We start from the raw sequence: 24,976 nt of genomic DNA on the forward strand, positions 1-24,976 counted from the left end.
TTTGCAGCCAAGTGTGGTTTGTTGCCGTGGTCATTGGTGTCGGAGAGGGTGGGTCTGGGTCAGAAGCCTCAAGACACAGCCAAAAATTCAAAGGCAGACACACCTGGCACTGAAGGGAGGAGCAATGGGATTTGGGGAAAGTGAATGGGAGGAAGCAAGGGACTGGTTGGAGGGTAGTGAGCTTTTTCATCATCGCCGTCGCGCTGGCAAAGCGATGGCGTCGTTTGAAGAGAAGGTTCCCCCCCATATGTGTCATTTTGGAAAACATGTGTCATTCTTAAAACCAAAAAAAGATCCAGGTGTCAATTGCACCTAACAGAGTCAAATGGTCTGTTAATTTGGAGTACAATTCCTTCACTTTTATTAGTTTGGGGTAAAATTGCACCATTTGATAGTTTTAAGACATTGGATGCACTTATGAAAATTGTTTAGGGTGCCAAGTGTACCTTTATCCTATATAGTATCTACTTTTGTTATGTATTAAAAAAAAAGGACAAAATTGTGTAATTTCTTGGAAATTTTGAGAATAAATGTACTCTTTACACTGTTAACACACTGGTTGGATTAGTTATGGACCATTTGATTCCCTTTTTTTCAATATTTGTTTTTGATAAGTTGGTGTACCATTATATTCCTAAGAAAGGATCGGATATCTCCACTTTTCTCTTCCTTCACTTCTATTTATTTTCATCTTAATTATTAAAATTAAAATTTGAACTGTTGAAATTTCATATCTTATTAAATATTTTTAGCAGTTTAAATTTTTTTAAAAAAATTAAATTTATTTCTTTTTCTTGCGAAGAACTTTGCAATGTTTATGTTACTGATATTGTTTTCGCTGTCACCATATCAACTACTGATTGCTCACTGACATATTTTTGCGTGGGTCATAAATTCCTATTTCTGTTGCAACCGAGTTATTCCGTGTGTATATTACATCATATTTTAATATAATATTCAATTGATTAATTAAAAAAATTAAAAAATTTTTTTTTACCACCAATTAAAAAAGTTATTAAATTATTTAGTTATAGTATATGTTATATGATTTTTTTTAAAATACATACAGGTTATTATATTACATATCAATTTATAAGTGTTTGAAAAAAAAAGATAAATATAAATATTTTTAAAAAGTTAATGATTTTCTTATATTTGTATTGAGTATATAAAAGGGTTATATATCGCATGTACTCTTCACACACACTTTCCCGTTGGCTACTGCAGAAAAAATAATTATCGTCAACAGCCTTACCTGGACTAAAGCCTTGAATATCAGATTATGTTAGCTTGGTTCGGTTCAGCTAACAGCCCCGAGTGGTATCAGAGCCAGCACATTCTTGACAGAAGTGAGATATTATTTGTGAAGGTAAGTAAAAAGACATAATCTTATCATGAGTGAAACCTCAAACAGCCTTAAACCCGTTCGCCTTTCTTCTTCCTTCATCCCACAAAGACTTCCTTCCTCTGTTCGTAGAACTCTCTCCAGAAAAATAGAGAACCTTGTTGAGATAGATCATCTTCCTGAAGATGCTAGAGTTCAGGAAACAGATCTACCTCTTCTCAGTCCTTATAGTCTTTATCACCGTACCAACCGTGTCACCAGAAATGTTAGAAACCTGATCTCCACCCGAAGACCCCATGTTAAAGAAGTTGTCCAATCTACCAAACTAGAAAACTGTGGTCTTCCTGCCTCTTCCTCTGAACAATATGTCAATATTGACATACCTCAACCTTTGACCAACGAGTGGATAGCTCAAGGTTATACCCATCTCCATATTGGTGCTGTACGTCTTATCCTTACTCTCCATGGGAGAAAAGGAATCCCAGCCATTGCTAAAGTTGCTCTAGTCGATACTACCTATACTACCTACAGTAATGCTTTGATTGGTGCTATCTTAACCACTCTTAGCAACGGTAGTGTCATCCTTACCATGGCCCCAGACTTTAACATCAAGCTTTCAGATCCAACTTTGACGGACAGACTAAAAATCCAGGTCCAGATAGTTGGAGCAGAACAAGATCCCAGAGCTATCGCCGCAACTCTTCATCATCAAGTCCTCTACAGACTCCAGAACCATGCTCTTGATCTTCATTTTCTAAATTCCACCAAAGATGCTCTTTATGTGGTTTCTGATAGAGCTGATGATACCTCCATCATCCAGATTCCTCGACAGATCCCAAAAGAGGAGCTTGCTCAGTTGATGCCTCTTGAGTGGATCACCAACTATGAAAAACACTTTCATGGTGTTCAGAGGGATGTCCATACTTCTACTCCTCCTGAGATAAAAAGGCTTTCAGATGGCACAGTCAAAACTGTTTTTCACCAAGCCAGGCCAAGAAGGTTCTTCTGTACCTTCTGGACGTATTTTGACCATCACTCCAGCCTATATTCCATTCAAGAGTGACCCTCCAATTGCTTGGGTAGATCAGAATGCCAAGCCATGTTATATGTCTCGCATAAATGGCCACTTCATTTGGGATCATGCACCAGAAGAATGTGATCCTGACTGTGAGTGTGATACACCTTACTGGTGGGAAGCATCTGACGATGAAGATGAAGATGGATGGTCTTACCCTATCAGATATGCCATAAAAAAGAAAAAAAAGGAGAAGAATACATCTCCTTGTTCCCACAAATGTTACCATCGCCACTATGATGATGATGATCATGGTCCAAAGCAGAAAGCTAGAAATTAGAAGGCTCCTGTCCCTACTGTTCCTTCTAGTAGATTATCTCTGTATGATCTGCTTAAAGAAACAGGTCATGAAAATCTCCTCCCTAAACAGAGTCCAGATCCAGTGATTCCTGTCATCCAACAATCCATCCCGTGTATAGCAATGATGGATCCGTATGAGCAGGACTTTCCTCCTCTTGAAAGAAGACGGATGCACAGGCTGTTCAAGGGAATATAAATACCCTTGAGAATCATCATCTTCTTGGGATAAGGATTCAGAATCAGATTCTTCATCTTCAGAGAAAGGAAGAACATATTGTGTTTCTTCATTCTGAGCATCTTGTTCTTCAATCACAAATTCTATATCTTCATCTTCGTTGATCATGAGAACAGTTCTTTCTTTTTTTTTTCTTTTACATGATGAACTGGATCCATCAAAAAAATAGGACAAAAACTATCAGGCATGGGTCTCATCATCAAACTCCTCCTCTCCTCTAGTCATATATAAGGTGGAAGTTGATTAAGAATACAAAAATTGTCTTTCATAGTATAGTATAGGAAGACTTAGCTAGGACATCAGCAGTATAAACATTCTCCCTGAAGGTATGACTAATCAACAGTCGCCAATTCCTAAAGAAAAGCATCCTACTGTCATCCACTATATCTCTAAAAGAAGGAGAGCTGTCACAGGCTCTAATAATTAGATCCAAGGCTTCCATACAATCAGAAAACAAATAAATATTCTTCAGACTCTTGACCCAGCAAAAGTTAAGGCCATGCATACTGCCAAGTAATTCCGGGATTGCATGTGGGACGCGTCCTTTCTCTTTCAAACCCCTTGGACAAGGCATAAAAAATTTTAAACCCACCATCACGACAGTATAATTTTTGAATTTCTGTTTTAATAAATTACTTTCATACTTAATGTTTTTGCTACACGTAAATAATTTGAATAGTATTTGTTAAAAAACTTGAATAGTAACTTGAAAATAACTAGCATGTCTAAATACATGGCATTCTAGCTATTTAATAAAATAACTTGGATTATTGAGGAAGCACAATCAGGGTTTGACTATATGGCTTATATGGAAATCAAATAAAGGATAAGGTATAAATTTGTCATTTTCATCTAGGAGTACTATGAACTTAAAAGTTTTTTGGGATACAAATTTACTTTAAAAGTTTTTATTCAGAGTACTAAACACTTGAAAGTTTTTTTTAGATGCAATTTTGTCTCAAAAATTTAAACTCAAGGCAATTTTATTTCTTACTGTTAAAAAACTAACGTTGACTTTTAAAATAGCAACATTGACAGTTAATATTTTTTATGATAATGATAGAGGTATATTTAACCAAGTTCTGCTAGATAAGTGTGTATAGCTATTCTGGTAAAAAAAAAAAGAAAAAGATAAGTGTGTATAGCTTGTGACAACATTACCGATTGATTGTTAATAAAACCTGTTCTTTTTTTTTTTTTTTGTCAATTGATGAATTGATACCTAGCTGACAAAACATGTGACATTTCAAAACACGATGCCACATGTCTTAATAGGTGTACAAATTGCTTCACGTTATTAAACTTCAATGTATTAGTCGCTCTTTTATGAATACTTTAGAGACAAAATGTTATTTAACCTTAAATAAATTTAAAGTTAACAATCAATATCAATATTCATTAAATTAGTCAATTAATGACATTGTAATAATTTTGACACTTAAGAAATGATGAATTGACAATATATACTCTAATATATACTTGTCTAGTGCTATTTATAAGGTAGAAAGAAAAGATTTTTTTAGTTCTATTTATAAGTCACTTCATTAAATTTTTAACATAAATGTACTATTTTGTCATTTATTTATTATAGTTTAAGCAGTTATATTTTTTAAAGATGTATATATCAACTAAAAATAAAATTAAAAAATTATTATATTTTAATAGAGAGTTAATACCGTTAAAGGTTTTTATTGACATGTACTCCTCCGGTCCTTATTATAAAACCCAATTTGACTTTTTATTTGGTCCTAATTATAAGACCCAATCTATTTTGTCTCTTATATTTATGCATTTTTTCCAAGATAATCTTTCTAATAATGATAGTTTTAGCCAATATACTTAATTATCAAGGATATTTTAGGAATGACAACACTTATTTATGATAAATAACCAACTTAACTTACTTCCTTAATCTCCTCAAATAAGTCAATTGGGTCTTATAATTAGGACCGGAGGAGTATAATGTTAGAAGTGCCTATTATCAGAGGAGCAGTTTAAGGTGTCCATTGCGTCTCGTGAAATAATTAGAAGGCAAAAATATTTAAATAATAAAAAGTGACAATAATTTTAAAAGAGAAAGTACGTGAACTGTATCTAGTCCTATACGTGCTTTTCGCCTTTTCGTCGCAACCAAATTAGAACCTTTAGGAGAAGAAAATTTCTACTCCTTTCAATTATTGTTCGACGACGTCATTAGAATTTCAGTACAAGGATCTTAAATCTTTAGCCAAAATCTCATTTATTAACCCTAATCTCAAGCTAAGTTAATTAGTAGTAATTGGTAATTAATTACAATGAAGTGATTAAATAAATTGGGTGTGATTTTGGTGCTGAACAATACGGGACACCAGTCTTGGCTCTCTTTCACTTGTCCATCAACAATATATTTATCTATTTATTTTATATCCACATTATAAAAAATTTTAATAAATGAAATTAAAAAAAAAAGATTAAGTAGGAAGAGAGGTGAAAGTTGAATTGGAAATATATATGAAATGGATTAAGCAGAAGAAAAGTAAGATGCACCACATGTAACTAATTTTATGTTGGGTCCAAGTGTTGGAATTTGTTTAATATAGCTGTAATTAACTCAACTAGCCAGCTGGTTTTATCTCAGCTTCAAGGATATATAATTGCTTCACATTATCACAAATCAAAAATTAATTGAGTTAATTATATATAGGTATCGTCAATAACCTATTAAAAATCTATAGGAAGACAACTTATAAGATATACATGAAACCATACTAACATATTACTATATCGGCTTACGTGTGTTTATAAATATTTTTGAACGCTATCTCAAACAGGTTCTATATATATCAGTTTATAAATTGGATAAATTAATCTAAAAAAAATGATAAATATAAATACTTTAAAATAATTTAATTTTGTTAATCTTTTCAAATTAGTCAACTGTATATTAAGCACCTGAGCTAGTATTACTAAATCATAAACAATATGACTTACAGCCAGATTCTATGTGAGCATACATAGCTCATAATCTTATTTTTGGTAAACACGTCGACACTTAAAATAAATGCATAGACCACTTCAAAATATTTGCTGATTTGGGTCATACACATGAAAAAATGTGAAAAAGGAGACTATGAACATAGGATATTCAGATTTTATAATAGGGGATCATGGAAGACTTGGAAGGTTGACTTTAACTACTGAATTCAAGTCTTGAATTTCAAAAGCATCACATTATATCACACATCACATGTGAAGAGACATCTTCATTCATATTTAACATTTGACTTGAAAAATAATAATCTTCTTGGTTTCACATTCATATTTAATATTCTTTAGACCATATTTGCCTTCTTCATATGTGGTCGCAGACAGCTAGATAGCTCTAAAGCATTTTTCCCCCCTCCATTAAGTCAACACCGAATATTTAGATTGTTTCTTCTTCACAGCTATTTGCATTGTCTTAATGATCTTATACTTATCTGACTTCTTATTTATCAACTAGGTTGATAAAGGGATTCCCTAATCATATTTATATTTAATACTTGTTTCGGTTTTAAATATAAAATTCTTTTAACTGAATATTGTATATGATAATACGGAATGTAGTCAAAATCAGTTAATAACCTTAATTTTTTCCAAAAAAAAATTCCTTGGCAATGACCAATAAATAAAGCATCGAACTCTCTAAAATGTCTAATACTCCTCCGGTTCTTAATATAAGACTCATTTAACTAATTTGATTAGATTAAGGAAGTTAGTTAAGTTAGTTAATTATAAAAAATATGACATGTTTTTCCTAAAATACCATAATCATCTTTCTTAATACCTCCTTTTCCTCTTCTACTTAATTATGATTGGGGCAATATCCATAGGGGTAATTTAGAGAAAATTGATAAATATGAGAAATGGGTCTTATATTTAGGACCAAAACTAACTCAACAATTGGGTCTTATATTAAGGACCAGAAGAGTATTTATTAAAAAAAAAGGTGAAAAATGATTCCATATTTTGGATGGAGAAGTTGTATTTATGGATAATGTTGTGTGTGAATTTTCCAAGCACGAGACCATGACCTTCTCCAAACCGCTTTAATTTAGCCAGACCAAGCCGCCATAGGACCGACCTTTGAAGCTTGAGGCCCACGATTGAACTGCAGGGTTTCGCTCGTCAAAAAGATCCAGACTACAATTTAATTTTCTGTTTTTTTCCCCCCATATTCAGGTCCCCCATCCCACCAAACAAAAAGTTGATATTTTGACTTCATTTTGCACTCTTTTTTTTTTTGGGGTTTAGGCTAGAATATCTATTATTGGTAATAGTGACTAATCCTCTCACACTGTATACTTCCCGAAATGACTTTAGTATGGGTCACAAGACTCTCCATACACACCTTATTTTTTTCCAAAAAAAAAAAATTTTGGGCAATGACTAATAAATAAAGCATCAAACTCTGTAAAATGTCTAATATTTATTAAAAAAGGTGAAAAATGATTCTACACTTACGATGGAGGAGTTGTATTTATCGATAACGTAGCGTGTGAATTTTCCAAGCACGAGACCATGGCCTTCTCCACCACAGGACCAACCTTTCAAGCTTGAGGCCCACGATTGAACTGCCAGGCTTCGCTCGTCAAAAAGATTCAGACTACAATTTAATATTCTATTTTTTTTTCCAAATTCAGGTCCCCCCTCCCCACAAAACAAGAAGTTGCTATTTTGACTTCATTTTTTGTTGAGGCAAGGAAATCTATTGTCATTAGCAGTGACTAATCCTCTCACACAGTATACTTTTCAAAGCTGCTCTAGTACTGATTATGAAACTCTCTCCATACACATTGTCAGGAATCAAACCCCTGACTAGATGCTTAAATGATCCAATTAAATGCTAACTGTGTTAGGCCTTGTGGTTTCATTTTACACTTTACTTCAAAACAATAAACTTTAGTTGTTCTAACCAAATCAATCCATCGATAAATTTGCCAGCCAAAAGTCAAATAAAGAAATATGATTGTGTTAGACTATGGACAATCAACAAAAAATTTTTGTCGAATATTCTATGACATTCTCTTTTGGCTAACAATATATTTAAATATTTAATTATTGATAGTATATAATAGCGTCGAGCTATTCACATAGCTATTTTTACCTAATGAGATAAAGACTTATTATTTTTGTTGTTGTGTGTACAATTGTTAACCAATCACCCTACTTAGAGGTCATGAATTAAATTTTTAATTTGAATAACATAAATAATGAACAATCTAATAAGTCATCACTTAGCATTAAAAGATACATCCTTGGATGAATGAAGAAGACAATACTACAAAATATCATGTGTATACTAGCAAGAAATACTGGATTTTAAAGAAGAGTTTTAAAAGAAGTTCCTCCAAATTCTAATAAGTTGTAATGGAAGATACTCAATATCTTCTTGCAAGGTCTCAACATATAAAAATAGAATATTTGTCATAAAACAGTAAAGTGGATTAGGCTATGTAGAATTCTCAAATTGATTTACTTCAACTCATTTTTTAGTACAATGTAGTTGCCATTTTGTCAAAAAAGAAGAAGAAGAAGAAGAAGAAGAGATAATTCTAATTGTTTTAAACTGATCTTCTCCTTTACAAGCTCATTTTTTAGGACGGATTGCTCAAACTGGCTTTTAATCCATTGTTCAGTATAGAAAGGGATATGGTTATTCTTACAAGAAACTAACGGGAATAATAACAAGACTAAGAGGATAAAAGGTAGATGAATAGAACATGAAATGGTAAGCAACTTAAAATGTAATTTTGCATTTATCTTTGAGCTCAAGCAACCCAAAACTCAAAGGATATAATTATTCCAATCCGGAGATTCCCTTGGGTTACAATTTTGGTCAAATGGAAAAAAATCCCATAAAAATCACTTGTAGTGCCTAAAATCTCTTCTAATGCAGATTAAAATCTTACCAAAGAGTAAACAGGAAGAGAAGTTGGGGGGGAAAAAAAAAAGAAAGAACCCAAGTTTTGAAAAATTTACATAGAAGCAACCAAGATAAGAAGGGGTACATAAATAAGTCCCCACACTGGAACTTCAGGCTAGTTAGTTAGCAGCCAAAGATCGAGGAGAGCTTGTATCCGATTCTTTTTCAAGATGAACTTCACATTTTGTAGTTTTTGCCCTTTGCTGCTTTTGGCATTGTCCGACATCTACAGAAGGGGGGAAAATGAAAAAACCACATGTAACGGATTTGTCAATATCTAAACTCATGGGTTATGATCTGAATTACATTTCAGTAAAGGAATCCCAAATATGAGGGCACAAATTTTTCCGGGACATCTTTAATTTAAACTAGTTGAACTAATCAGTCACAGGGCCCTTGTATGTTTCAGGCCGAGGAGTGACCTATCAGGACTTCCTTTTTAAAAAAAAATAAAAACAGCTATCAGGACTTCTTCAGTTTTCAAGATTTAGACTTCATTAGACATATTTTCCTCTCCATTTCATAAAGTTTGAAGAATGAGATGTACTATGCAAACCCCTTCCAAATTTTCGTTAGCCTCGGTAGGAATTGTGTTCTAACTTTGGCAAGTTCAAGCTGCTTTCGCCTTTAAAACCATAGCTAATTTTTAAACTCCAACACGATCAGTTGTTACAGTTTGAATTACAGATTGAGCAGTCTGAAAAGCAAGCTATCACTTAATTTTAGCAGAAAGTGACGTTTTTGGATGCACGAAGAACCTATCAGCAATACACTTTGACAGACTGATATCCAAATAAAGTGATAAATTCAGCCATGGTTTCCCTGAATCTTCAAGAATTTGAAGTCACTGACTCAGATAGAAGAACAGCAGAGCTAGCGGGTCATGTTAAAATCAGTCAAAGCAGACAAAGCATCTAATCCCTAAGTCATCTTGCCGGTGGGTCGTGTGTTTTTATCATTTGAAACCCAGCAGTAGACTCATCTGAGTCTGAATCTGCTTCAAGAATCGGGAAGGAAAAAGTGGAGAAAGCTGAGTCAAAGGCTGCTTATTGAATTGATTCACTTAGATGGGAAGAAATCCATGGAACGTAATTTTTTTGGTACTTCAGTAGCACAGTTCATCTCTCCTTGAAAGTTAATTTAAGGCAAGCTCCCATGGGTCAGGCGAGGTATCAAAAAGGTAAAGGTCCCATTCTTGCTCAAGTTCATCTCAATAGATACCGAAAGTAGACAATACTCCAGATACGACGAAAAAGAAAATGACTATACCCCATGGAAAAGGCTCTTTACCATTCTGTATAAATGGGTTATTCTATTTGTACAGATATGGTGGAGGGGCACTTTCAATCCTTGTTTGTCTATTAGTTTTCAAATCTTGTCTTTATCGCGGGGTAGAGCAGCTTGATAGCTCGCAAGGCTCATACTTGGTGTCCATCATTATTCAAGTTGAGAGAGGTGGTCTAGTTGCTATTTACTTTTCACCATCAAGGCGATATAGGTATATTCTTTAAAGAAAACAAAAGGTAAATAACAAGATCAGGAGGATTAAATGGCAGGTAGCTGATAAATGAATTTGAGAACGACTACAACGTATTATATTTGACCTCAAGCAACAAAAAACTCAATCGATCTAAGTATTCCAACTAGAAGATTCCCTCGTGTTACAATTTTGGTCAAATAAAAAAATAGTTGCCCGTAAAAATCTCTGCTGAGTTTGTCATCCCCAAAACCTCTGCAAATGCGGATTAAAATCTGACAACAGAATTAATAGGATGACGAGCAAGAAAGACCCAAGTTTTAAAAGACATTACAGAGTATAAAAAGACTGCACCAAGATGGAAGCAATCAAGAATATTTTCCCTGGAATAAAGGTACAAAAGTAAAACTCCATGCAAGAGAACTCCAGTCTAGTTACCAGCATCCAAAGATAGAGGAGAGCTTTTACCTGATTCCTCTTCAAGAAGGGCTGATGTGCAAGAAAGAAGGGAAGCTAGCTCATTTTCTGATGCCATTCCAAAGCCTTGCCATCTTATTCTACCAAATTTATCAAGTAGAAAGATGTACCTATGAAAATAACATGTTAAAAATTTACTGAACAAATTTACTGACTAGCCATAGACTGGATAAGTAAAGAAAAATTCTATACCCTGTAAGGAGATTCAGTATCTTCAGTTCTTTTCTGAAGTAATAATGATCACCAAATGAGTACACTGTCTTCTTCTGAAGTGTATCCTTGCTTTCATCACGATTAGATTTCCTTATATACCAAAGAAGCAAACGCTTGATAGGATTTCGGCTTAAGAGCCAAGAGTCTATAAATGACACCTGTTGGACAACATGAATATTTCGTTGCAAATTTGGCAGGTATCATTCATAATATGGAAGCAGAAAAAACTTGAGTGTATTATCTCAATACGATAATCTGTAAGATAAACGCCTAGATTAAATTGATCAATTTGCTCCATAGATTAAATTGACAGACTTGCTTGCACCATAATTTAACATCCTGAGAAAGAGATAACCAGGGCCAGTCCTCACAAATATAAACACGAAATATTTTCCTGAGATGTAATATACTCACAAAAAATGCAACAACACAGTCATAATCTAATCTTCATGTTATAATAAGCACAACTGGAGAGCTAGGGATTGGGAAGTGATAAACCTGCTCCTTTTAACAAGCCAAACTACACTATCTGGTAGCGGTTTTTGTGTGACCACAAACATGGTAGCTTGTATGAAAATATCTAAAAACAAATTTGTGTGTACAAGTCCACTTCCTCAGTAGCATTCCTTGCCCTCGCAGAAGTACCTTGACAAGCGCATTAAGAAAAATCTAAAACACCACCCAGTATCACTTATTTACAGAATTTCAGATACAAGTATCTGAGCAGTAAGTACTATAGGCCATCATCATAGTACTTAAAAGAGTAAGAGATTAGCTGATGCTATAGTTATCTCTGGTTCCTCAATATGATTCCATAACTCAACATGAGAGCATTATCTAAGTGAGGGTGATTATAGCCGCATGCCTTAAGGAAGAGCCTCTAAAAAGCAATGGGAAAAAATGCAAAGAAAGAAAAACATTTAGAAACATACCTCACGGACATGGACATTTTCTGATTTACTAAATGCTTCAATAAATGGCAAGCTCCAAGAATTGATCATTGCCTATCAAGGATAAAGTACAGATTTTTATAGTGACAACAGCAGACCAAATAGCATTTGAAGAAAAAATGTAACGAAAAATACATAGAATATTTATGCACGTAGCCTCCTTTGCATGGTTCCATTACAAAGGTTGAAAAGTTACTCTTCCCTTCCTTATCAATAGTTGAAATTCTACACGGAATGATTGCGGCATTAAGGCTGGATTTCAAAATTAGTAGATGGGGTGCGCCACATGAATCACACTATGCAAATGTGCTCTATCAACAACCCACTCTTTAGATATGCCATTAACTAAAAGGTCCCTTTTCACAACTTCTTCGAGTATTCCTTTTGGTCTTCCTCTACCTTTCTTCACAGAACTCAACACCATTTGTTCAACTCTCCTCACTGATGCCTCTTTCAATTGTCTTTGTGCATATCCAAACCACCTTAAATGATTTTAACCAACTTCTCCTCAACAGATGTCACTCCAACTTTTTCACGTATATAATCATAATGGATATTATCTTTTCTCATATAATCAAACATCCATCTTAACATCCTCATCTCTACTCCAATTTTTTGTTTGTTTTAATGTCTCTTTAATCCTCAGCATTCACTACCATAGAGTATTGCCTCTCTTAAAGAAGTATGATGAAACTAAGCCTAGCAAGCACCCAAAAAAAAAAAAAAAAAAGGCTCTCCATTTCACATCTCACTCTCTACCATTTACTCCTTCTTCTCTTATTATTCACCCTCAAATTTCCCTCAAGATACTTATACCCCCTTCATACCAATTAATGGGCAGCAATAGCAACGTGCCTTGTAAAACTTAAATTGAGTAGTAAAAATATATGAAATACTATCATATATTTTAACCATTTTAGATACACAATGTTAGCGATTGGATAAATTTTGATGGGCACACAGTGCAATTTTGTGAAGAACAAGAGCAACATCTTTACAAAACATTATCATCACTCACTACCTGAGAGCTTGCTCGAAATGAAAGACAAAGCAAAGATGCCTTGGGGACTGTTGCTTGGTCAGCATCAACAACATTTTCACATTGACGAAAGGGAAGCTTTGCTGCCCTACCGTCTCTCTCAATCACTTCCAGATCAGGAAACTTCACAGCTACCATTGCAGGAATGATCACTTTATTTGCTATAGCAATCTGCAAAAATATCACTGATAGATCTCTCGTGCATCCAAAGATTTAACTACAGTAGAAAGCAAGCAATAACTTGGCTTTTTCAATAAGCAATTTGGGGTTCAATTAGCAGAAAATTCAAAACATGAAGGCAGCTTTAACTGATCAAATTTAGAACAGAATTCTAATAGAAGTTAGATAATTCGAGGGAGAAAAATAGAGATGAGTTTGAAGCATTTAACTAGTTTATAATGAAGGATATCTTTATTTATCGAGATTAATTCTTCCTTATCACACTCTATACACAATTTAAGATGTTCAACAAAGAATTGTCAGTCATTAACAGGTAGAGTATAATTTCGAATAAAGCTAAGACAACCCAATCAGATCACTGCATAATTTAATATACCAATACCTTGCCACCGTGCTTTTTAAGCTCAGCCATATCAGCAAAGTATCCCCTACTCATCTCATCTGCACTGCCCAAAGTCCCATCAACAACATCATTGACCATGCTTCAACAAAAAGATCAGCGTAAAGTTTCCATCAATTCCCGCAAAGAAAAACAATGAACTTACATTCGAGCACGCTCCTTCTCGATGGCTGCCTTGCTCGCCAACTACAACCAAATTCGATTTTCACAAACTTAAGCTTAGCTAAAAAGAACTGAAGTTTAATTATGTGTGGATAATTAATAACACAAAGAAATTCCTCTCCTTCTTTTGTTTAAAGGGTATTTTTCCCGAATTTCCTTGATTAATCAAAAAGTAAATCAAGCGCAAAAACAAAAACAAAAACGGTACCTGATAGATATCGAGGAAACGATTAGAAGCCATCCGAGCCAAATGCTGCGGAGGAAGTAGGTGGAGCTTGTCCAGTTGACTCGCGTGTGGGGAGACAACCATCGAAGCCCTGATCAATGAAGATTGGGTTATGAGTCGCCTCATCTTCAACCCCAACATTGTTTGTGTTGTGTTCTTTGGGAGTCGTCTTCTCTCACTCTCCTCTTCGCTCCCACAGCATCGAACGCATTGTCTTATGACAGAAAACGGCAGTGCTCTATGCTGATCTCCAGCAACTCCGAATTCCGAAACACAGTTTTTTCTAATAAAAAATATTTATAAAATAAAAATTATGCTCCTTTACAAATATTTTTTTAAGGTAAACCTGTTTTAATCCAAAATCATTTTCATATGGACAAGTCCTATAATCATTTTAAGAATTTTTAATCCACATGTTCAACACTGTTTTAACCTTGAAGCTTCACCAACTTTAGTTCAGATCGAGTGACTTCTGAAACATTGGATTGACATTGTTCCTTCGTATGCTAAAGGACAATACTAATTGCTAAGTGCAGAATTCCTTTAAATCAATTATTGTAGCTTAAAAAGTTAAAACTAATGTTCTGCTAATTGCCTGTCCTGTTTTTCGAAGTTGTATTTACTGTACCGTAGACTTTCTATAATGCATTTTTCAATTGTCGGGGTTTATGACGAAAAGGAACAATCCAATTTGATAAATAAATTATATAGTTGGTATTAGTTTTTTTAGAAAGAGTTTTTTTTTTTCTATACACAAATATTTTTTTTATTAGAGTCGAGTGGTAGATGCGAGCATTTCTTTTTTTTAAAAAAAATTCAACATTAATTTATCACGTTATAAAAAATTAGTTTTTTTTATTAGTTTTATATTAATCTTCACAATGCTTGTTGGAAGAATAGCATCAATGTGACACCAGAGAGTTTCGTTTTCTCTTTTCTTTTTGTATGCAGATAACGGAGAGTGGATATGGAACTTTTTCCTGTAAATATCTCACTCAGCCTCTCTGTTTTTTTCTCCTTGTAGCAGAGGGGGCTTTGAGCCCAAAAGCAAACCAAACGAAATCAAGCAAAAACAAAAAAAGTAACGCCCGCCATTCGAGCTCCAGGCCCAAACCTCTCTCCCCCCCCCCCCAATCTTTTAAGAATCTTATATCTACCTTTAAATAACAAATGAATGGTTCAGATTTGATATTTTAATAAATTGTTAAAATATTTTTTAAAAATAAAATTTAAAATTTAAAATATTGAAAAAATTAATTTTTTGGTGTTCAATTTTGACTCACTTATAGCTTAGTTCCTCAAGTATGACTCAGTGCAATTTAGCCTCTCTATTTTTTATTTGTTTAAAATTCAGTCCTTATATTTTTAACTTTTTTTTAAAATAATCCTTAAGCACCCGACTCATAAGTCAATCATTCTATGTGGGTGCCAAGTCTGACCCATGTGGGATATATATACACATATATAATTGAAAAAAAAAATTCAATAAAGAGCAAATGCAATAAAAAAGAAAAAGTTTGCAAAGACCAAACCCAACTTGCAGCGGAGAAGGATCTGTAAGGAGCAAGCAGTAGGCTGCAAAGATATTGGTTTGTGTTGCAGAGAAGGACGTGTTGAAGGAGAGAGGTTGGTCCTATGAGGAAGTGGTGGAGAAGAGTGAGCGGAATGGCGATTGAGGGATTGAGTCACACCGAATTATATTTAAAAAATTAACTTATAAGTGAGTTAAAAGTTGATGACTAAAATATTTATGGCTAATATCATTGTTAATTTTTACAATTTGATTTAAATTTAATTTTAGTTTTTATAGTTTCAAAGTTATTGCCATGGTTTTTATAATTTCATAAGGATTTGATTGATTTTAAATTTAAAACCAAAAAACTTATTAAAAGTATAGGGATCATCTACTAAACTTAGACAAAAAAAATTATGAAACTATAGGGATCAAAATCAACTACTTAGCAACTCACAAGTTCTCAATAGCTATTTACAATACAAAACTTTTGCAACAAAATTGTACTCTTCAATAAATTTCTTTATTCAATCAAAAAATAGTTTTAGAAATTAACAAGATTAATTTAGTAATTGAGAACAAAAATTTTACAATACAGTTACTGTCGACGATGTTGACCAAAGCTTTTGTGACGACTTTATTGCAAAAGTTTTGTTATGAATAGTTAATTATAGGACTTGTGAATTGCTAAATTGAATTTATTAATTTTTAAGCATGTTTTGCTGTAGGAATTAACAAGCAATTTAGAAATTCATAGACTCTAGCCATACCATTGAAGCTTTGATCGCTAACAAGGGTGGCGGGCTGGCAGCCAATCACTAGTAAAAGTGAGTTGGTTGAATTTGTCAACATTCACAAATCCCAAATTGAATCCAGGACTCAATTAGGGATTTGTTGAATTTGCCAACCTAATTTAGGATTTCCCTATTTCAAGTAGTTTTAAATGGGATTTTCCCTTTAAATACTAATCTTGTTGGTCCCACTAACATCAATATGAGAACGAAAAGGTGATGTTGTTGCGATTTCCGAATTTTAATTTAAAGGTGACATCATGAACTTGAGATGATTAGTATTCTTGGTAAAATATATGAAGAATAAAAAGGCAAAGCTTTAATGTTTTGGTTTTCTTACCATATATATGAGCAAATCTTTGTTCCTGGTCCTGCATCGAATCCGTTGTTTATAAGCTTGGTTAAATATTCTGATGTTAAACTGTTGCGTAATGCTAGCATGGTCCCTCGGAAACTTGCTTGTTATTTTGAAGATATTTGGGCCATGCTGCGTATGTTTCCTACTTGTAACTCTGTGGTTTAATAGTTATGTGCGAGATTACTTATGTCTCTTTCGTTAAAACACATAATTAAACTAGGTTCCAATTAATTTGTAGTTTAGTATCAACCGAAATCATTATTTCTAAGGAGTAAGTTATGAGTTTCTTTAGGTAAAAATTTAGGTGATGGAAAATGTAATAAAATGGACCTAAACTAAACTAAAATGCAAAATTCTAATTCTAAATGCAAGATGCAAATGTCCTAAAATTTGTATAAAAATTAAATTAAACTAAATGAAAGCAAATACAATTTTTGGGAGGTTTTAAAAAAAAAATTAAAATGATAAGTAAACAAAATTAACTAGAGAGCAAAAAAAATTGACAAGTAAAAGTGAGAAGTTTCTCTTTCATACGGAATTAACTTTCATAACCTAAATCAATTAATTAGACCAAAAGGAAGTGAAAAGAAAGTGAAATTAATAGGTTTAATCCCCTACCTGAAACAAAGAGAACCCTCAATTTTAAAAACCCTTAAACCATTAGAAAACTCATAACAATATAAGATTGGTTAATTAAACTCATTAAAACCAATAACAAATGATTTAAATTAATTCTGAAAATTATGCTTATAATTATCCAATCAAACAGTTAGATAATTTACTAACTCAATTAAAGAATCAAGGGGCGAGATGCATTGGGATTACGGGGGATCCCCTTACATGCAATCAAACCAAACGGCTTACCAATTGCAATTCAAACCACATTGATAATTAAATCGATGATGAAAACTCAATTGTAAATTTAATTAACAATGCAAAGGTTCATAAACATAAATTCCAGCAAGTATTTCAGCGCAAATATAATCCACATATCAATCTAATCCAAGAATAAAAATGATAATATAAAACTAATTGTCTCACAAAAACAAAACTCAAAATCATTTAAAACTAAATAATCTCAAGTCCTTGAACTAAAAAAATAAATAGAATATCACTCCATTGTGATTTTCAAGTGCTAGCCCAAAGCTCCAACTTCCTTCATGCTCCTCCAAAATTGTCTCATAAGCAAGCTCAAGCTCCCATGGATGGCGTGAAACTCATGAAATAATGGAGGATGGCAATAAGTGAATAAACGGAATGAAAATTGATGAGTGGAGAGGGAGGTGGCCACCCTTTCTCATGAGAGAATGCTTCTTTTTATAGGAGCACGAAGGGCTTTTAGGTATAAGAATTAAACTCATTTAAACTTAGCCATTGGATTGTGCTTGAACTCTACGAAATAATTTTGTACCATTGGATTTTCTCTTTTGCTCTTTCTCGACCTACAAGAGTTTAAGTGCATCCATTAATATAGATTATATTCAAATATTATGTAATTTTATACCAAAATTAAAGATTAGATATGCACAAAAAATAAGGCAGGGAGTTGAAAAACTTTCCAAAAATCAACTTTCCAGAAATATGAGAATTGACTTCAAAGAAATAGAAAGTATTAATTTCAAGCCAAAAAATAAGAAATCACAAAATATTCATATTTTCAATCCAAAATCTCATTTTTATGAAAAATAAAAAAAAATCAATCAATTAACCCAATAATACATAAAAATCCATTTAAGCTCAAAATTATTATTTAAATCCTAGATTAGTGTGGGATAAAACATATAAAAATTTAGCTCTATCAATTACCCTTTCATAAAAAAAATATAAGGAATTAAAATTTTCAAATCCTTATATACGCCCTCCAGATATAAGAGAAATTTTTTTAGGAAGGATATAAGAGTAATTCTTTATATATATATATATATATATATATATATATATCAAATCTTAGAAGATCACGCGTATCCGGAAAAAAAAACAGAGAGATCACATCTTGATACTAATTAGGATTTGGATTCCTTCAAATCGATGCTAATCTTCTATCAATTAACAAAAAATAATTAAATTAAATTAAAATTTATATATAAAAATTTAAAAGTAGTACACATATTTATGTGTGATTGAAAAAATTAACATAATGAGATATCATGTTAGAATTTGAAGGATAAAAAGTTAAGAAAAATAAGGGGGTTAGAATATTATTAATCCTTGAATAAGAAAAGGACAAACAAGCCTTTATAAAGGAAAATCACAAGCTAGTAAATTAACTCTAAAATCTTATCTAATTCAATTTAATCCTAATATTTCATATTTATTTTTCTAAGATATGATAATATAATATTCAAATATAATCCGAGATAATATTCTAATATAATTCTAGATAACAGAATGATGAATAAAATATAATAAATGACTAATAAAACATAATATTAATTACTAGCTCTCGTCCTTAATATGCAAGCTAGTTTTACTTTCAATTTGGTTCTTGTGATAGTTGCATATGTTAAATGTTCCATTAAATGGTAGTTTTAGCTAATACATATGATTAGCAAGGGTATTTTAGAAAAGATACCACCTATTTATTACAAATAATAACTTAACAAACTTTTTTAATCTACTCAAATTAGTTAACTAATTTTTATATTAAGGATCGTAGGTAGTAATTAATTCCAGCATATCTTCACATTTTATTTAAGTATTTTCCTAAAAATAAAATCTCAGCCGTGAAAATTGACATACCCGATACACTTGTCATCTTGCAGATCAATTCGAATAACCGACCAACCCTAATATTGTGGGATCTCATCCCTATAAATACTTGCCTTCTTCCTCCAAGTCTAACCACACAAGAAGATGCGCCGTTCAATTCTAGATAGGTGGACAAGGGAATCAAAAGGTAAGCCCTCTCTTCTTTTCTTCCGTGTTTGGTTTTACTGAGCACATTATTATTGTTTGTTGTTCTTTAATTCTTAATTTCATATTCTTGTGTCCCCATTTTCATCTGTCTTTTGTGTATTTTTTTTCTTTTGATGTAATATGATATTCTATATGCAGACCTTAAACATGAATCTGATTAAGAAACCCCATGTGAGTTTCTTCATTATATATAAACCTTTCCCTTGAACTCCAGGGACTGTTAAGTTAGCATGAATGATGATGGAATAAAGTTTAAGAAGGTGTTTGAGTTAAAATCAAACTATAGTTTCAGAATTGATTTTACGGTATACGAAATAAATATATAAAGAAATTTGTCTCGATTCATGAAAATGTACTTTTAAAAAGTACTTTTATAGTTTCACAAACATCTTAGATCATCATAAACTTGTTTCGTAGGATATTGAGAACGTTAGATCTACAAAATAGATATTTGGTGTGAAGTGTAGCTACATAAAATGGAAGTCTTACCAACCTCATGTATAAGCCTCTTCGTTTTCTTAGAATTTATGTTTAATGAATATTTTGCCTCCCTTTAAAGACCTAATGATCATTATGCCCCTCACTTATAACTTATAAGTCCGTTTTCTTACAACGGTCACAGCTAGGATGTAGGGCCCGTTTGTCATAGAAAAAAATTAAGGAAAAGGAATTTATCATTTTCCATCAATCATACGCATTTGGGTGCCCTAGTCTTTGGGAAACAAAATTTGCACGGGAAGGAGTTTTTCCTTATATATGGGAAGGCGGCTTCCCACCATTTTTAGTGGGAACAAATTTTCTGGCATGGTAAGAAAAATTGGAAGACAAACTCACCCCCAAAAACGTAGTAGACAGTAAAGACAGATTGTGATGAGGGTAAGGGCTTAATTTCCCTGTGTTCATCTGTCTTGAACCATGTGTCAAATTCTCTACCCTCATCGTCATGATCGAAGGCTCTAGTTTCCATTAGGGTTGTGTAGAAAACCCAGCAACTTAGGTAAGCTGGTTTGATCCAGTCTAACCCAAACTAGTCAAGTTTAAAACTAAAAAAACCAACCCAAACATTGGTCTAGTTGACCATACTAAGTTGGTTGTCAGAGTTATATGCTGACCCTAATGACCAATTGTAATATTTTTAGTTTGAGTAAAATACTATAACATCTCTTGTATTTTGCCTTAATTACACATAATTTCCCTCGATTTTGAAAACATATACTTAAATCCAAAATATTAACTCCGTTAAAAATATTTTAAAAAGATTTTTTAAATTCAAATTTATATTGAAATACTTTCTATTTGCTAAATTACCCTTCATAATACTAAATGCTAAAATCTTGGTTAAAACTATATTGAAGAATTTAAGACTTTCTCTTTTACCTTAATTTTATTTTTTTATTTTTGAAAATTGTTGTTTGTTTAATGTTTTCATCGTATTGGGCCAAAAAATTAAGTAATTTAGTTAATGTAAACATAAATTTAAATGATTTATATAAGTTTCCAAACTTGCATAATTTATATTATGTGATAAGAAAATAAACATTCAAAATATTTTCTAGCCATTTAAAAAAAATATTAAGTTTCAATGTTTCTTGAGGAACTAAAATTATATGATTCTATAATATAATTGAAATTAAAATTTTTGAAAATACATGTATTATAATTATTTTTTTGTGTCAAAATTAGTTTTTTATAGATATAAATGTTTAAATAACATTTATGTTAAAGAGGGATATTATGATCAAAATAAAAATTTAAAAGTCAAACTTAATGGTCAACTAACAGTTGGATAGATAGAAATTGAATCTTAAAAATATAAGGGAGGTTTGTGTAACATACATTTTAATTTGAAGGGAAGTTCATATACGTTTTCAAAATAGAAGGGAAGTTTCTGTAATTTAAGTAAAATAAAGGGATAGTCAATGTATTTTACTCTTTTAGTTTATACTGTCATGAGTCTTCATCATCATGAATGGTGATTTTTTCATGGAAGTGATCGGTTTAAACTCCCTCTCGCTCATCCTCCTACTTTCTTTGGCACACCCCATAAATACCAAAACCTTCCCCTCTTGTCCATATTTCGTATGATTCGCGCTCTCCTCACCTTCTCTCTTCTTCTTCTTCTTGTACCATATGCATCTTCGATTGAAACCACTAAAATGGCTTCGAGAGTTCCTTGGGGTTGAAAAAATGATGGAATATAAATTTAGAGATACTTAAAGTTATTTTATATATTTAAAATTATTTTATCATGATTATTTTGCTTTAAGATATTTTATTTGAATAATGATATATTTTGAGTATCTTTTAGATTGGTTAATTAGCATGATCCTCTTATCATTATCTTTTAAGGATTATATTATATTTTGTTTATTTTTAAATAAATGTAGCTAGGTTTTATAAATAATTGTAAGGTCCTCTCATTTATTAGCCTTTTTTCTTCTTCCATTTATTACCCTTGTTGCTTAATTGAATAAGAGTTACTGTATCCTCCCTCGTCCCTCTCATCCTCCCTCCTCTCTCTCCCTTCTCCTTCCTCTTTCTGTTTCACATCACTTAATTGACTTAATATTTACTTTGATAATATTCAAAACCTTTTGTAGTAATGCTCATATCTGATATGGATAAACAACAAGAAGTTTTATTCCGCTATATGGGAACACTATTGTGCTTTATAAACAACCAAATCTTTCGACAGGTTGTTAACTAAAAAGTCTTGTTCAATGAATTTATTAAGTGTTCTTCTCAGTCTTCTTCCGCCCATTTTCAAAGGACTTCAAACCGTTTGATCTACCCTCCTTACCGATACCTCCAATGGCCTTCTGTGCATATATCCAAACCATCTCAAACGATGTTCAACTATTTTCTTTTTGATAAGCGCCATGCCTACTCTTACTCTAATATTTTTATTTTGAATCTTATCTTTTTTTTTGACCACACATCCATCTTAACATCCTCATTTTTTGTTACCCCAACTTTATGCTCTTGTTTTCCTTATAGAGCCCAACATTCACTATCATGTAACACGGCTAGTCTTATAATGGTCTGATAGAAATTTTTCTTTCAGCTTATTAAGTACCTTCTCATCATAAATAACTCTGGTAGCCTTTCTCCACTTTAACCACCCAGCTTGTATTATATGAGAAATGTCTCTATCAATTTCACTGTCGTCATGTATAATAGATCCCATTGAACATTTAAGGAATAGTTTGATCTCCCATCTTAACCTCTAAATCACTAATGACTTGCCTGCCCCCTCAAAATTACAATGCATATATGCTTTTTTTACTCCTGCTCAAATGAAAACCTTTTGACCTCTAAGGTCCTTCTCCATGACTCCAATCTAGAGTTAATCTCTTCTCTTGATTTAGTCATAAGAACTATATCATCAATGAAAAACATGCACTTAAGGATTTTTTTTTGAATAAACTTAGTTAGAACGTCTAGAACAAGATTAAACAAGTAAGGACTAAAAAAAGATTCCTAGTGTAGACTAATCTCAATAGGAAATTCTTCTTTGTTTTACCTCCAGGTATTCTTATACTAATAGTTACCCTATTATACATATCTTGTATGACTTTGATATATGCAACCCGTATACCTTTTTTTTCCCCCAAAACTTGCCAAAGTACTTCTCTTGGCATACGACTATAAGTTTTTTCCAAATCAATAAAATCCATGTGAAAATATTTTCCTTTACTATTATACCTTTCAATTAAACCTCTTAGTAAATAAATCACTTCTATTATGAATCTCCTTGGCATAAATGCATATTGGTTCTCAAAAATGGAAGTCTCTAACCACAACCTATGTTCATTCACTTTTTCTCACAACTTCATTGCATGGCTCATAAGTTTTATACTTTTATAACTCACATAGTTTTGAATATCTCCTTTATTCTTATAAATAAGAACCAAAAAGTGATTTTCATCTACTTATCCTGCATAGTCTTGGAGGGTAAAATTGTCACAATTCCCCCTCATCGCCTAAACATTTTTAGACTTTAATAAGAATACTGTCAGCTCCAACAACTTTACCATTGTTCATCTTCTTAAGAGTTGCCTTAACCTCCTCAATGCGGATCTTATAGCAAAAAGCGAAATTTCATTCCTCTTAGCTAGTTAACAAGTCCTCTAAGTCTCGAGTTGAACATTCACTTCCCTCATGGGATGGCTTGTAGAAGTAGGCCATTCATCTATTCTTATAGCTCTATTAGTAACTAGGACTTTACCTTCTTCGTCCTTTATACATCTTACTTGTTCTAAATCTCTCTTTTTTCCCTGCATTTGCTTTGCACTCTTGTAAATATTTCTTTCCCCGCCTTTATTCCAAACTTTTTATAAAACTCCTAATACACTTTAGAATGTGCTTCATCACTACTCTCTTTTGTTTTTATTTTAGCCAAACGACACTTGCGGATAAACATGTGTATTTTTAGCTTCCTATTCAAATGATTAGGATGCTTCTTCAATTTGTTATTTTATGGTGGCAGGTGTAATTTGTAGAGATTTAAAAACAACAAACATTGCATCCAAGATAAAGCTACTTTGGTCAATTGGGGTTTAATTAGATTTTGGCTTCTTTAGATAAAGACTTGTTGTTTTGGATGAAAGGCCTTGAGTTAGACCATTGTCAGATGGAGTCATCTCAATATTCAACTCATAAGCTTCCACAACAAACACTCATAATTCCTAAAAGCATTATGGTGAATCCTAAGGTATGCCCTTCATCTTAAGTCTAATCAAAGTAGATAAGTTGCTAAATTTTGGTAAGTTACCTAGAGTTATTAATTAGTAGTGTGCTAGATGCAAAAGAATGTAAAAGACAAAAGAATAACTAATGGGTAGTTTAGTCGTGTTGAAGGGATTTGATTCCTTAAGGTTATATATTCAAATCATCAAACAATAGGTAATTGTATTAAGATACATTTGTTGTAAATAATTAATTTAACTAATTTTTTTAATTTTTTAAATTAGTTATCTAGCTTTTATATTAAGAACAAGAAGTAGTAGTATCAGATCATAGGTAATTGTATTAGAAAAATGAGAATAGAATTAAAATATTTAATTTTAATATTTTGCATGGAATTTTGATAGTATTGAGATTATGCTTATATTTTTTCAGAGGGGGAAGGATCTCGAGCAATTTTTATATGGTGGCGTGTTTGCTGCTCTTTTTAGACTAAGTACAGAGAAATCTAATAATGAAAATGGCATGAAAAAGAGAAAAGTCCAATACTCTCCCATTTCATGTCTACCCGATATCAACTATGCTAATAAAGGCAATAGTTTTCAAGGAAAGCAAGAAACTGACGCTTTCCCTACTCCCATTGATACATCAAATTGTATCCTGCTAAAACAAGACTCTATTGACTCTAT

General features: G+C 32.4%; 1 protein-coding gene across 3 annotated transcripts; it reads right to left on the reverse strand.

Moving 5' to 3' along the window:
* Positions 1-8,702: 8,702 nt before the first annotated feature.
* On the reverse strand, positions 8,703-14,297 carry LOC114733416 (uncharacterized). Of its 3 annotated transcripts, none has more exons than XM_028920898.1 (8): positions 14,006-14,296; positions 13,781-13,821; positions 13,618-13,676; positions 13,038-13,226; positions 11,999-12,070; positions 11,046-11,224; positions 10,845-10,963; positions 8,703-9,125 (listed from the first exon to the last, which is right to left on the reverse strand). In XM_028920898.1, exons 3-8 carry the CDS (start codon positions 13,669-13,671, stop codon positions 9,019-9,021), a joined length of 720 nt encoding a protein of 239 aa, XP_028776731.1. In that variant the 5' UTR covers positions 13,672-13,676; positions 13,781-13,821; positions 14,006-14,296; the 3' UTR covers positions 8,703-9,018. The 3 variants fall into 3 exon arrangements, with proteins under 3 accessions (XP_028776731.1, XP_028776716.1, XP_028776724.1); XM_028920883.1 differs by having other exon boundaries at positions 13,618-13,681; XM_028920891.1 differs by lacking the exon at positions 11,999-12,070 and having other exon boundaries at positions 13,618-13,681; positions 14,006-14,297.
* Between the last annotated feature and the right edge of the window lie 10,679 nt (positions 14,298-24,976).

The sequence above is a fragment of the Neltuma alba genome, unplaced genomic scaffold (assembly GCF_004799145.2).
Source record: "Neltuma alba isolate B1F8T4 unplaced genomic scaffold, ASM479914v2 tig00002591_pilon, whole genome shotgun sequence".
NCBI classification, from domain to species: Eukaryota; Viridiplantae; Streptophyta; class Magnoliopsida; order Fabales; family Fabaceae; genus Neltuma; species Neltuma alba.

Excerpts from the sequence above, each read along its gene's own strand:
- LOC114733416 (XM_028920883.1), bottom strand. The coding sequence starts at position 14,164 with ATGTTGGGGTTGAAGATGAGGCGACTCATAACCCAATCTTCATTGATC. Across the intron at positions 13,822-14,005 it reads GTTTCCTCGATATCTATCAG|TTGGCGAGCAAGGCAGCCAT; the intron begins GTACCGTTTTTG and ends ATTTGGTTGTAG. Across the intron at positions 9,126-10,844 it reads CCTTCTTGAAGAGGAATCAG|ATGTCGGACAATGCCAAAAG; the intron begins GTAAAAGCTCTC and ends CCCCTTCTGTAG.